Source organism: Channa argus, chromosome 13 (assembly GCF_033026475.1).
Source record: "Channa argus isolate prfri chromosome 13, Channa argus male v1.0, whole genome shotgun sequence".
In the NCBI taxonomy this organism is placed as follows: domain Eukaryota; kingdom Metazoa; phylum Chordata; class Actinopteri; order Anabantiformes; family Channidae; genus Channa; species Channa argus.
The window spans coordinates 12,375,246-12,390,181 of record NC_090209.1 but is presented as its reverse complement, the minus strand read 5'-3'; the positions used below and the strand labels follow the sequence as shown (position 1 = coordinate 12,390,181).

The window sequence follows — 14,936 nt, the reverse complement described above, 5'->3', positions numbered from 1 at the left end:
TTACTCCAACACTGCAGCATGAGCATTTTTAGAGTAGGGTAACACTTTGCAAGCTTGCATCAGAAATACTGTTCTAGTATCTGTAGTCAACCTGCTGGTCATTTCAAATAACCTGGTTTGGGAATACATGGCTGACTTCTACATTTAGGATTGCAGCCCAGTGGTTCTCCAACAGTGTGGAAAGTCCACCTGTGCCATGGCAAAATGTGACAATCAATAAAACTTTACAAAAAGTTATGAATGCATTTTTAATTTATAATATTAATACTCTGAATGCATTCAGATGGATGGATTAATGTTACTACATAAAAACCTAAAGGACCCAGTGGTGAAAAGTCTAAATATGAATGGAGTTGAATTTTGAGACAGTTCCCTCATATCAAATATAAATCTTCCACAGTTTTTCTTATCTAAGTGAAGATGTTTTTGTACAACCCTATTCTCTTCTCATGTAATTACTTCTCACATTAACTGGGAGGAAAATCTATTTTAAATATGATAGTAAGACAAACCTAGGAGTAAATCTCACACTCTTGATGTTACTGTCCATCGGTTTTTAATATTAACTGTCAATGGTTAATGTGTAACACTAAAAAAAGGGGGGGGTTGGCGGGGGGGTTAAACTGGTGACTGCTTCAGGACGTCTTATCGACAATTTGTGAAAGGCTGGTACAAATCTGCACGGATGTCAATAAGTTTCACTGAACAAACATTAGATGAGGAGAAGAGAGAGGAAGAGACAGAATGAGAGAAGGGAACATGTGTGTATGATAAAGGTGGTAACACATGTTATTTTTGCACAGGTATGAAACCAGGCGTGCCTTGGGATTTGGACTTGGACCTTGGTTAGCCTTGAAGACAAAAATTCGAAAATCACGATATGCAATATTTCAGGCTACATGTTATCCACAAATAACACAAATGAACACTGTATTTATAAATATTTAATCATCATTTAGACTTCTATATTTACATATGTTATTTTCTTTTCTACTGGTTGATGATTTTCAACATGTTGAAAGGCTCTTAATTTGAATTTAACTTGCACTTTTTCAGAAAAAAGAAAAGTACAGCATACAAAACATGCTAAGTACTTTAGCACATTAAATTATCAACCAAACACTCTATTTGGCTTCTAAGTGCCTAGCATTATAAATTTATGTGGGCTCCCATATCTCTGACAAAACACCTGACCCATCACACATAACCACAGTCAACTAAGATAAAGTGGCTGCATGTAGATCGTGTTGCAATTTTTTTTACTTGGTCCCAAAATCACAGTAAATCCCATCTATGAAGTATTTTCTAGTTAACCACCATCTAACCACATTTCCTTTAGCATTAAAAGTTGGTCTACACAGTTGACTGCAGAAGGTTCATCTGTTAGCTGCAGAGTTGAATCAAGAACGTTGTGACCACAGTTGTGGTCATGGAAACTTTCACAGTGCCCAGTAAACACCTCAAACACTGTAACCACTATCATTTGGAGAACACAAAAATCACCATAAAACATTTGTTGTAAACTTTCACCTTGTGCCCTGCTTAGGGTGGTGGTGTGTATAAAGGGAATGGGTAAATGTGGGCATGGTCTTTGTTACAGAAACATTTCTTATAAGGTACACCATGTTATAGCTTTTATCTAGTCTTGCCAAGAGGAGAAAGTTAGAGGGATATGCAGATAATGGTTACTGTGAAGTTACCTGGGCCCATGTAGGGGTAGTGGTTAAATCGAAGAAAACATAGGGGAAAATGGGACATCAATGTTGGACTACCAAGTTCCTCAAGTGAGGGAAGCAACTCCTTTTTGACAACAAGCTCCACTGAAGCCGATATAGAAAGGTACATTTCAAGCACAGCCTCTTAAACAATGCTAAAAGCATTGCCTGAAACCATTTTGAAATATAATAGTACATCTCGTCTTTTTGGTGTTTTACTCTGATAACCTCCAACAAAAAAGAAGGTACACAGCAACAGAAAACTAGGTCCATGGCTATACCAGTCTGTAATTTAATGAGGTGGCAGAAAGACTATGAAAGAGCTTATTTATGCAGAGTAGATGTTATGGGGAGTGTAACCCAGGAGGAACTCGCCGACTCCTACAAAGTACACAACCTGAGCAATGCCAAAGAGTGGAGCAATAACCAGGGCCCGGCAACTGGCCCCCTTGAGGAAAGCTCCTGGACCCTCTTTTCTCAGGATTTGTCTGTAATGAAAAAGAGAGTGTGGAGTTAGGATTTAGAGTACGTCACGTCAATCATGCCCAGGCGAGGTAGAGGTGCAGTGTTTGCTGGTCCTAGTCATTTACACTCCTGTATTTAAGATTAAAATACCTGGCACAGTCAACCACTCCATTGTACGTTTCCTCGTTAGCTCCTTTTTTGAGTGACTGTAGCCGCGTCTTGACCACTGCACAAGAAATATTAAACTTATTTTAGGTATTGGTGGATTAAATCTCTAAAACAACTTAAAATGTCAAATTCCCTAAATATCCATTGGTTATCTGTAAAGACAGTTAATCACCGTCACAAGGGCTGACAGCCACTGCAGCAATGGATCCAGCCAAGCAGCCAGACATGAAGGACCAATAGAAGGGCACCGATGGGTCTTCAGGTGAACGTTGGCCAAGCTGGTGTAGATGTGCAAAAAGAGGGAAGTACACAACAGAGAATGGGATGTCCCTAAAAAGGCAAAAACAACACCAAACAAACAAAAAACAAGCACATACATGTAAGATGCCGCTGACCAACGATGTCAATACCAGCTAAGCAATTATTAAATTCCATTTCACCTCAGCAACGTGGCTCCGAGTCCTCTGTAAAGTCCCGTGACTCCTTTGGTCCTCAGCAGCTCTCTGGTAATCTGCGTGGCAGACACTCGCACGACTTGAGGCCCAGGGCTGGTGTTGTAAGAACGGCTCAGCACCGCACTCGTCCCTCCCATCTTCAGACTTGTGACCACACTAGGCATCACCCTCTGCTGGGCCGCTGGCGATTACAGAGTGCATACCGTTTTTTTTTACTAAACCATATACATAACTGCCCAATGCATAATCTGGGGCTGGTAATTTAGTCGGCTGGTGTCCAGTTACCTAGCCTGCCAGCATCCTGCAGTTGGATCTTGAGCATCTCCATGGGTGTAGTAACAATGACTTGGCACATTCCTGCACAGCATCCTGCCAACATCTCCTTGAACACTGTCAAACGGCCACTAAAGGTGCAGATACAAAGTTAGAAACTAGGATTAAAGTCCAGGAATTACACACCAGCACACAAGTCCATTTTTTCAGAGCTACTACTCACCCATCTTTGCTCAACTGGTGACGGAAAAAGTCATTAGCCGCTAGTTTGATGGCCTTCTCGGGTGTTACCAGAGTGAGATTTACAGCAGCACCTGCAAGACCAAGCTTTACTAATGACACATGTAATTCTAATCAAACAAAATACATAGGTAGCAAACTGTGCATAACAGAGAGAAATGAAATAAACTTTTTATTACAGATTCTAAAATGTCTGCAAATTAAATTAACTCCACTCACCAAACACTAGACATCACTAGTGAGTAAGCCAAGAACCCATCATATATATCATATATATATCTTATTCAAAGTGACATATGGAAAATAGCAATAGACAGAACTAGTCTCACCTCTGTACATGCCAAAGTAGCCTTCAGATTTAACAGTCTTTATTAGGCAATCTATCCTGAAGAAACAAGAATAAATTTAGTTATTGAGTGGAGGTTGTAACATTACTGTATATTCTGGTTTGTCATTTTTTTATGGTGTCACAAAACAAAATGTATTCAGAAAAAATGAAATACTGAGAATATAGACGTTGAAAATGTTAGTAATGTCCCTAATATCATTTGCTGAGCTCAGTTTCTCAAAGTCTGAGTCCTTTTCTCTCTCTCTCTCCCTCTCTCTCTCTCTCTCTCTCTTTCTCTAGTTGTTATGTTCAGAGAAATATGCATATCAAAACTAAAGGAGGAGCAGTTTGTGACAGTTAAGTTGGCAGGACATCAGCAGTGTTTCTTTTGTGAGCGTTTTACATGTTCTTGTAGAGTTGCTGTCCACTGCGCTGGTTCTGCAAGCGGGTCTTGGCCAGGTCGATTGGAAACACACAGGTGACTCCTACCATGCCTGCAATCCCTCCATTGATCAGTTTGGCTGGAAGGCTGTGAAGGGACGAGTAAAACAAGAAATGTGAATAAAAATTTTTCCTATTCTCACCGCATTTTTATAGGTGGATTAAGGTGGGTCACTGACAGGTGAGGTGAAAGAATTCGCTGAAACTAAACTAAAGCATTGTCAATTATCTGCAAGCTAAGGTACTTTGTATAGTGTATGTGAGAAGTAGCTTTACAAAAGAAGTGGGCATTAAGTGGGTTCCTATGGGAATCTGGTTGCTTAAAAATAATTTTAGGTCTAGAGAAACATTATGGCAACCTGTAATGTGGCACTACATAAAATTAATAAAGTTAAACAATCATGCATAATGCTATAGGTCATAGTGAAGGATTTTTCAGATTCTTACCTAATCTGCTGCTGGTGGGCCATGTTTCTTAGTTGTTGTTGGTTGCAAATGTTGGTCAACACAATGGAGGAGGCCGCAGAAGGACAGGAGGCTGAGAGTCCCTGAGACTCACTGAGCAAGGCAAGAGTAGAACGGGTTATATATATAGAGGCAAGTCCAGCAGTTGCTAGGATAAAGTTCACCATTACTCTCCACCCACTGAACTACCAGCCAAGAAACTGGTGCCAGGTTCAGTATTCATCTTACTAAAATCAAACCACAATGTATCTGTCTGGCCTACTGCAGGAGGGAATTTGTTCCAGGGGAAACTATAGGAGCTCAAGAGTCAATATGAGTAAACCTACACAGTCATAGAGTGGATGAAAAACATAAAAATCCATAACTCACCATTTATCTCGTGCTGCAGCATCGTGTCTGTTTTTGTTCCCTCATTTATAAACATATTTATTTATTTTTGCATATTCAGTGCTATCAAACTCACAAGAACTGTCAAAAACAAATACTATTATTTACCGTACTGCAAACATTGATGACAGTCAAGAAAAAACCTCAATGCTCCCGTCAGAAGTAACAACCATATACTTTCCCTCTTCAGGTTTAATCTTTAGCTTCTGTTTTCTTCTTTTTGACACTTCGACATATAGCCAGGACAAGGGATCGAACCACTGAACCTGTGGTCCGTGGTAAACAGACATCTGGTGATTTCTGTAACATGGGGTGGATCAGTCATAGGGGGAAAAAATCTCATCTTTGTACTGGAGGCCATTCTGCTGCCCATATTGGAAATCGATGGCATTATTTAAAATAATGTGGATGGGGTGTTTTTTAGGTAACAGCATAGGGTCCCGCAGAGTTAGGTGTCATCTCATGATAAGACAAATCTTGCAGAATGGCACAGCTCTTCAACTGGCTGCATCGTTGAAACATTCGGCTGCACTGACCCAAATAAGCAACAAGCTTGATGTGAGTGTAGTTTTCCAGCTAACAGTAACACTACATGCACTACACACGTTGAAACAATGTCAAAGCTTCAGCGCTGTTGACGGAAAGTTTGAGGAATTACACACTGTATAGACTTAACTGACAAGGGGAAAAGATGCCTTCCCCTGAAGCACTTAGTAAGCTTTCAGACTTCATTTCCAATGAAAGGAGTTTCTTTGTAAGGTGGGATGGACGAACTCAAGAAATGGGTCAACCCAGGTGAGCATGATGCAACGTTTTTGTTTGTTTGTTTTTTATGTTGTCCAATATAAGTCTTTTTTAAATGTATGCACATTTTGGAAAGAGGTTTGTGATTGGCTCTAAAGAGGCAACCAGTTTCATCCACATATTTTATAAAATATAAATTGGTTTTAATATGACAGGAATGTATAGTTTGTGTTTAACAGTTTATATTTATGTTGTGCTATTTTTTTACCTGGTGTGACTGTGGTGTCAGACCTTTTATCTGTGAGTCCTTCTCTCTCTCTCTTTTTCTCTACTTGTTTTTGGTATTTTGGCACGTCCAATTCAACTTTTTAATTCTATGAATATTGAAGTTCCAAACCCAATAACTCATTAACTAAGTCACCACAACTTTGAACATTCATTGAACACAACCATTATACTTACACGTGTATTAGCTGAGACAGTACAATATGTGTAAAATTCTAAATAAATCTTGATAAATCCATGAACAAGATTATTCTCCTTCCAAGCTGAGAATATCAGTTGGGGCAGAAATTAGACTATACTCACAATAGAAATGCATGTATTTTGGACTTGTTTAATTCCATGTGTTGATCACATTACAGTAACACCAACAAGCAGAAACACCGATGGGCCACCAGGTTAACAGCTGTATCATTGCCATGTGTGTGCATTAGCATATTGACTGCTGACAGGCAGAAGCTGCTTCTAGTTCTTCACATTTCCAAGTATCACAGAGCACCGGTCATAGGAGATTATGCGGGTGCGAACGCAGTGGTGTGTGCGTGCGTCACAGCGCCTACAGCTGCATCGGCGGGCCGCAGGGTAAAACAGCTGGGGGTTAACATCTTCAGGGCAGCCAGGAACACAAGTGGTTTGGTACACCAGGGAGAGGGGCACACAGCTACGCTGGATCAGAAATGTCCTCCCAAACCGTCCCATCAAATTAGTGTCCTGGAACACGGGGACAATAGGGTTGTTAGAGGCTTTGCATTGGTTGAACAAGACAATATGACTTTTTGTCAATTTTTACATGAGTTTCATTTTTATCCAAAGACGGCTTACAGTTGAGTAGTTATTACTCCGGAGTACACCGACTCCACTTAACTGTACAGCATAATGATAAAGTAATGCTTATTCACCTTCTTTCTAGATCCAACAAAAGCTCTCAGGTTTGATTTTCATTGTGATCCACATATTGAGCCTACAACTGAGCAAAACAAGTGCTTTAGAAGACTTAAGATTCTAAGTCAAAATAAATCTTTGCCTTGATAAACCTTGTCCTCGTTGTCTCATGACTTCCTACAATATGCATCAACGCAGCACTTAAGCATGCTCTGTTTTTGCATCACATGAAAAGACGAAGCATTCCCATGAAAAGTGTGAGAGTTTGTAGCAGATGTCACCTGTGTGTAACAGTAGCCGCTGCAGATGGTAGTGTTGATAGCCACGCACTGGGCGCAGTCTTGCCTCTCAATCCATAAGGTATAATTCTTCAGCATACAGGCACACACTGTTCCACCCATCGTTGCACACAGCAGCATGCATTTCAACACAAACAAAGTCATGCTGAAAGTATAGGTACAAACAAATAAGAAATTGATTTTGATGCACCCAGGACATCATGTCATTGCAACAATAAAACACAAACAACCTTTCTGTAGATGAATTTACAGAGATTTCTAATGATGACAATATGTATTTAAATGCGAATACTTAGAATGTAGACGACAATATTTGAATTATCCAATAAATGTGTCTGCTGTGTTTAAATAAGATAATTTTTCTATTTTCATATTCCTCTCGCTGTGTCTTCTCAGTTCCCCACCTCTCCTCTGTTCCTCTTCCCGGTGAACTTCTGAAAAATCAACCATGTTCATCCCTTTTATGGAAACCCTAATCCTCCCCGGCTGCCCCAGCCAGACTTCATTCCAGGCCAAGACCCGCTTCCAGTTCATTCCAGAAATCACATGTCAGGTGTCTAGAATGTTTAAACATGGTCTCAAAACACACTGATTGTGACGTTATGTGCATCTGGTTAGTGTGTGTGTGTGTGTGTGTGTGTGTGTGTGTGTGTGTGTGTGTGTGTGTGTGTGTGTGTGTGTGTGTGTGTGTGTGTGTGTGTGTGTGCGTGTGTGTGTGTGTGTGCGTGTGTGTGTAGATGAATGTACAGTTTTCCCTGGTAATACTGAAGAATATGTACTCAGTCATTTGACATGCAATTTTGGAAGAGGAGCCCATCAAACAACTGGTACATAATGTCGGCACAGGTCGAGAATACTGCTAAAAAAATATTTGTATAAACAAACAAACAGCTCTGGCCCCGACCTATAAACATGTTTGCAGTCAAAGCGGCTCCATGTGGTTGATTCTGCACATTTATGACAAACTTCCTTGAAAGTAAGTCCCCCTTTAAATGTGTCATCTTGAAGCCACTAGTGTAAATGTTCACTGTAAGACATTTGTGCCAAATGTATCATTAAATAGATAGAAATATTAACATACCATCATTCATTTATTCATTACATTACTGGAAAATTGTTACTAATTAAATGTCTTTTTTTTTTGTAATTGTGATTATTCATAGTGATCTTATCCGCCTGATGCTGGGTCAGCACTCACATGTTTCTGTTCTATCTGAGTGAAAAGGTTGTGCCCTCCTTATGTAAGCCATTAATGCACCTATTCTTCCCATCTGCTCCTAAAGAGAGTGCCCTCAGATTTACACACAATATGTCAATAAGGATGTTTACCAAGTGCAAAAGGATCTATAGTTATTTGCAGTGATATGGGGACCAGAGACTTGGCAACTGTACATTAATGTAACTTTCGAACTTTTATTATATTTATAACTTTAATTGTAGTTTTCATGCTGTCACCTCTATTACTACAATTAATGGTATATCACCAATAATACTTTGTGGAATCCCTTTTGAACAACGATGAAGCCTTTTTAATGTGTTAGTTCTAACTGAATAGTAGTTGTAGATATTTTGTAGAGGTAGTAATACAGATTATCTTTGATGACTTTGAACAATTTTCTTAGGTATATACATTTTCTTAATATATAAATTAAAACTAAACCAGTTGCTAATTGCAGATGCAATTTTGTTTACATCCGTGGTGTTTGTAAACATTGAGATTATTCAAATCACCTGAGAAATCCAATAAGAGGCAACTTTTTTCTATAATTTGTTGTTATGATTGCAGCAATTTTCGATTTCAATAAAATTGAGCTCTTTAAGTAAGGTTTGTTAATCTATATTAAAATATGTGGACATTAAGTACAGTGACAGTTTAATTAGTCTACTAATACACATCATCTGACCTGATTAATTTGAATTGTTGCTATTATTTTTGTCTCTGACCTACCCCCTGTTTCTGTCTTTCTGTTTTTGCTCTACATTTACCATGGTGGGTCACAGTTATGTAACATATCCATCAGATAAGTACAACAAACTGGGTCGTGGACAGTTCACCAACTATCTGACACAGATCCAGCCTTTTTTTAAACAGGTGGATTATTATTGTTTGTGTGAGGTTAATGAGGCAAGATAGCAATTTTGAAAATATGGACTACTGTATCTCCCAAAGCATCTGTAGTGTGCCAGTTCAATACTGCCAAATAACACTTAGCAGAGCTGGTGAACAGGTGGCAAATCATAGAAAAAAACTTTTATTTATTGGTTTATTTTTATATAAAAAATAATTATTTTGCATTTGTTTGGATTACAAGGTGATAACTGTGTCCTGGGACTAGAAAACAAAGAATAGTCCTGACAAGCCAACTGGCTGTGGCGCATGCCATTTAAAGTACACAACCCAAAGTACAGATCAGATCAATACAATATAACAATGTGTGGAGCTAATTATAAGAGTATACAAGTTAAAACAAATAAGAAATGCAAAATTACAAAATAATACCTATAAAATCCTTGAACTTAAAGCATTTGTGTTTACTTGGAAAGTTTATTTAGTAGAGACTGCAGTTTGAAAATGTGCTTAGCTTTTCCTTTTCAACGATGGGTTCCTGAAATTCATGCAGGAGTGAATATTATTGGGTTTAATATATTGTGGTCCACTCCAGTCCCCAGCTACGTACACTGATAGACACAGAGTTCATTGCATGAGGACAGGTCACTTGATTGCCCTTCTGTTCAACCCACTTCTTCTTCTCATCAACACGATGTCTGCAGGTCATGTTTGAGGTGCTGTACGGGTAACTTTAAACGCTATATGATAAGGCCCTGGAACTGGGTCAGACAGACACATGAATCCCTTTTCTTTTATAGGGTCCATGGCCCCGGGTCAAAAGGTCACAGCACACCATCAACAAGACATTTTTTTAGACAGTCATTCGTGAAATCACTAGAAGTTTGATTTCATTTGACTTAATTTTCACTACACAGCACAGTGAAGTAGATGCAATTGCATCCTAACTAGGTTATATGTAAAAACATTATTGAAGAAAATTAATAGATTGTAATGAATAACCAATAAATGGTTCTGCGTAATTTTTCTCATTTAGCCATTTATACTACCAGCAATGATCACCCCTGTACAACATGCACCTGGTGTATTCACTCAGGTCAGCAAAGAAGTTTTAAAACTGTTGAGGTATTTATATGAAAGAACAAATGTACACTACAGTAGGTGAGAGGCATTTCTGTAATCATGTGTAGCCATGTGTACATCATGTTCATGTACAGTGAAAACATAAGTCAAAGATAAAAAGATTCAAAACACTTGTTTGAAGTGTTGTTTCCTCTATCCATCTATCTATATAATTGTAATTGCTAATGAGTGTAAAATTTAAATATAGAAAGTTTTGTAAAAAGTCAGTGTGCTGAGGTAAAGGTGGGAGGAGAGTAGTCTGAGTTGGGTTCTGGAGCTGTGCTCCACCTCATCCATCGCACTCATTCGCCAGCCGCGAGTGATTCCAACCCAGTGAGCGCCGCATCTGTCGGTGGAGCAGAGACTGCGCCACCAGAACTCTCCTGCTGTAGCTGCTCACAGGACCCACATTTTCTGTTCGCTCGCTCACCTGAATCAGGTGACACCCTGCGAGGGTGACTATTGGCTCCTGTCTCAGACCTTCCCCGAGGTGATTGGTGGAGTGATGAGCACTCAGCACGTGACCTCTACAATGAGCTTCCGCCCACGTATAACTACTGTGAAGACACGGCATATTAATAACGCCGTAAACTTATTTACAACTTTTGCAGTGGTGCAAATAATGTTGTAATACCGTTTTCACACTGAGGATGTGAAACCTGTCACACAAAACCAGAGTGTGGGCATTTTTCAATGTATCGTTTTTTTCCTCTCTTTTTACTCCAATTAGTCCTTTCCAAGCAGTGAGAGGAGCATCCGTGGCATGCTGGGAATTTCAGCCGTTTTCACACATGTACGACCAGTAGTATTTGGCAAATGAGGGAAAAAGGTTTTAAATAAAACTACCAACACTACCACCGCCACTACTAATATTGCTACTACTACTACTACTACTATTATTATTATTAGTAGTAGTAGTAGTAGTATTAATAATAATAGAATTAAAACTTAGAATGGCATTTTTTTAAAGAAACAAAGAATAGCTGCTTTTACAAGACCAGCTTCCACACTAACAGAAACTTTAATCATATATTTGCTACTGTTATTATAAAAAAAACGTGGTTCGAGAATTATTTTCCCCCTTTGCTCCTGATGTGACTTAATTTGTCCGCTAGATGGCAGACAAACGCAATCTCCCATTTTCCTCTAAATTCCAAAGAGGGGTTGCTGGGTCAAGTCATGTCTTCATTTCATCAGGGTAATTTTTTTAGGTAGCTCTAAACGGCATCGTATAATCCACCAGCAAAACTCTTCCAGAACCCAAGAAGGTGCCATTAACACAGGATTGGTGTAAAGTGAACATATCACAGCTGCAGTCTTCTGCCTGCAGGTGAGGTCTTTGTCTTCCTCTCATGTGAAGGAATTCAAGCCTAATTGCCATTAAACTGCATGGCTTTGTGGACACAAACACACAGACAGCTCTGTAGGCGGCAGTGAACATCCTGCCTCCTTGGTCATATAATAAGTGGCCAAGGCAAGGTCCTCTTCACATAAAGAGACAAGCACAAAGAAAAAGTGGGCACACATCTAGTTTGACAAAGAAACAAATAAGGAAAAGTTGCCATGGAAAAATTGTGGACAGAGATACCATCAAGCTTTCCAACAAATGGAATTAAAAAATCAAGCATCTCCAAGGATCCAATATAACAGTCCATTTCTGATTTGTTTTTTGTCTTTTATTGGCTTCTTCCCACATTAATTGGTAATGCATTTACTTCGCCTGCTAGTGAGGCAAAGTAAGGTGACATATCCTGAATCACTGATCTGATTATAAACCTGCAGGTGTTATGGGGATATATCAAACCAGGATGGCTCAATGAAAACAAATCCTATTCAAGTTAAGAGAGAGAGGTACATTTCTGGGGTCATCTGTGTGTGTGTGTGTGTGTGTGTGAGAGAGAGAGTGAAAGGGAGAGAGAGAGAGAGGGAGGCCATGGCATACCTCAGGAGGAAGAGGAAATAGTTTGACCCAAATCATCATCAGTGTCCTCTTATTAATTCTCCAGACTCTTATTAATAACCTCAGGAATCTGGAGACCACTTCCACTCCTCCTTCACGCCTCCTACAATCTTCATTGTGATCTTCCCCATTCTAACTTCCATTCTGCCTAAATTTTTTGGTCTTTTTTCACCCTTACTTTCACTCACACAGATCCATGAGGCCCCTACAGGGCCTCAAAATCAATTTTACAGTGCTAAAAAAAAAATCAACCTAGTTGAGGAGGAGGGCTTACCAGTAACATGTACAGTAGAGTGGTTCCCTTCCTCACTTCCTTCTCATCTTGAGGAGTGTGAGGATCATCAACCATGTCAGGAGGAAGTTTTTCTCATTCACACTTAATATCCTAATAAATGTAATTATCATTTATCTCATATATGCTCTACACGCTGACTTTAGTATTTGCTTAACCAGGAATTCTTATAGATGATAGATAGATAGATACTTTATTAGTCCCCAACTGGTAATTTAAATTATAAAATTATATATATATATATATATATATATATATATATATATATATATATATATATATATATATATATATATATATATATATATATATATATATATATATATATATATATATATATATATAATTATATTGTGCTTTAGTTTAAAATAACTACAATGGCTTTGTTTTAGTTAGTTAGTTTGTTTTAAGGTGATTTTTACATAAGACAAAACATATACTGGACACCAACAATGTGAGCATTTACACATATATCATGAGTGTGTGTGAGTGCTAGATGACTCACCTGCAGCATTTGAGGAAAGTTGGCTATTACTGAAAAACAGTTATTGGAAGCTGTATAATTGGTGACTCCCATCTCATCAAGTTGTGACCCCACCGGCAGCTGAGGAAACATCATCGATCACTCACGATAAGAACTGCATAAGGAGGCTGGCCTATGGTCAACACTAAAGCCGTCTCTTCCTCACTAGTTTTTGCAATTAACAAACGGGTTCACTGATGCATCTTGCTGAAGATCTTCAAACAATCCCTTCTCCTATCTGTTACAACCTTTAACTAATGAGTTGTCCTGCCATTTAAGCTGCGACTATCAGGGGAAAAAAATTGCAAAACACCAACGTGACCCTGATCTAAAGAAAGCACCTAATGAAACACAGTTCACTAAAGTCATGGTTCTTTCCTTTGTGTTTGTTTTTCTTTACATGCTAATTCCAATATGCGTAGCGATTTTGTTTCTTCCGATTGCTATTGATTTTTAAAGGTACGCAAATTTATCCCAATCCAGTGCGGGCAAGAAGGCATTGCCCGCCCTACATTATAACTCAAATATAGCTGCACCAATTAAGGCCAAATCTCCTATACTACGTTAAGCTTTGTGGTAGAAATCATTTGATTTTACTGTTTAGTGTCTTTTAATGTTGGACTGTGCAGATATTTACCTTGTCAGTGGAGGAGATCAGATGGTTGGTGACATCCAGCACACTTAATTGGATCCATGAATTTGAACATGATAACAGAGCTAATAAATCAGCAACCGATTCATATTAACATTTGTCTTTTATTTCTTAAACTAGAAATGAACCAAGGCATTAGTTTAGCCCTTATTATAAGAATAATAATCAATCTCTTTATACATTGTTAGTTTTCAGCCTTGTTTTCTTTAGTTCTTTTTCTTCCTTCCTTCACTATAGCTGTCAGAGGAGGAGTGAAGTAATTACAACCTGTCTCTGACCCACACTGGCCTGCAGCCTGACAAGGAGGGCCAGTGGAGGGCTATGAAACGTGTATAAAAAGTACAAGAGAGCTGTATTAAGAGATGGACTGAGAAACAATGGTCAGAAAAGGATGAAGAAACAATAACAGAGGGGAATAAGAAGTAGAGGAGAGAGTGACCCAGTGAGGGATGCTGATGAGTGATAGAACGAGGGAGAAGAAGGCAGGCGAGATGAAAGAACGGGGGCCGAGGAGGATGGCAGAGGGAGAAAGGGAGGGTACGCTTCCGACAAAAGGAAGTGGGAGACAACCCAGTAAAACACATGGGGAGTGAGGGCATCTGTGTGCGTGTGTTTGTGCATGCATTCTTGTACATGTTTAAGCAACAAGAGAGTGCAGGCAGTACATGGTCACAGCCCTAATAGCATTATATTACTTGATGCCAAATTAGAAATATATGCTGGAAAGCTAGATTGCAGGCTGTTAAGGGATTTAATTCTAAATTAAGGCTGTGGGGAGAAAATCTGCATGTAAATTCATGTACCAAACCCTTATTGCATGTATGCACAACAATTACAAGCATTTAAATCAGAGAGTTAAGACAACTGAGTGGGTGCCAGAAAAGCTCATAATGATGCATGCACACAAGAGTCAGGATGGTAATTATTAAAATACATCAATTATTTTTGGACCTCTATTCAAGCTTCTGAAGTTTATAATAGCTGTTATAGATCTAAACACACACACATGTGCAAGCACACATGCATTCACTGAGCTAAGGCCAAGCGTGGCAGAAAGGGACAGCAGAAAAAGCAAAGAACAGAGATAAAACAGTGTGAGGCGAGAGAGAGACAGAAAGGGGAAGCAGAATGTAAAGTGAGTGAAGGAGAGCCAGAGCTCTGAGCACTCCTTCTAG

At 39.0% G+C, this 14,936-nt stretch overlaps 2 protein-coding genes across 2 annotated transcripts; both read right to left on the bottom strand.

The window, feature by feature from the left end:
- Nucleotides 1–1,978: 1,978 nt before the first annotated feature.
- Nucleotides 1,979–4,658, bottom strand: LOC137140259 (mitochondrial glutamate carrier 1-like). Its single transcript, XM_067528498.1, has 9 exons — nucleotides 4,533–4,658; nucleotides 4,048–4,173; nucleotides 3,646–3,701; nucleotides 3,300–3,390; nucleotides 3,089–3,207; nucleotides 2,789–2,984; nucleotides 2,521–2,678; nucleotides 2,331–2,406; nucleotides 1,979–2,203 (listed from the first exon to the last, which is right to left on the bottom strand). Exons 1-9 carry the CDS (start codon nucleotides 4,553–4,555, stop codon nucleotides 2,044–2,046), a joined length of 1,005 nt encoding a protein of 334 aa, XP_067384599.1. The 5' UTR covers nucleotides 4,556–4,658; the 3' UTR covers nucleotides 1,979–2,043.
- Nucleotides 4,659–6,428: 1,770 nt separating this feature from the next.
- On the bottom strand, nucleotides 6,429–7,246 carry LOC137139270 (follitropin subunit beta-like). Its single transcript, XM_067526283.1, has 2 exons — nucleotides 7,127–7,246; nucleotides 6,429–6,674 (listed from the first exon to the last, which is right to left on the bottom strand). The coding sequence occupies exons 1-2, from the start codon at nucleotides 7,244–7,246 to the stop codon at nucleotides 6,429–6,431; spliced, it is 366 nt and encodes a 121-aa protein (XP_067382384.1).
- Nucleotides 7,247–14,936: the final 7,690 nt, after the last annotated feature.

What these genes read in the sequence shown, in the direction of transcription:
- LOC137140259 (XM_067528498.1), bottom strand. Translation starts at nt 4,555, where the DNA reads ATGGCCCACCAGCAGCAGATTAG. An exon ending in CACCAGTTGAGCAAAGATGG is followed by an intron (nt 3,208 to 3,299) that starts GTGAGTAGTAGC and finishes CTGCACCTTTAG; the next exon opens with TGGCCGTTTGACAGTGTTCA. An exon ending in GGAGTGGTTGACTGTGCCAG is followed by an intron (nt 2,204 to 2,330) that starts GTATTTTAATCT and finishes TTTTCATTACAG; the next exon opens with ACAAATCCTGAGAAAAGAGG.
- LOC137139270 (XM_067526283.1), bottom strand. Translation starts at nt 7,246, where the DNA reads ATGGGTGGAACAGTGTGTGCCTGTATGCTGAAGAATTATACCTTATGG. An exon ending in GCGGCTACTGTTACACACAG is followed by an intron (nt 6,675 to 7,126) that starts GTGACATCTGCT and finishes CCCGTGTTCCAG; the next exon opens with GACACTAATTTGATGGGACG.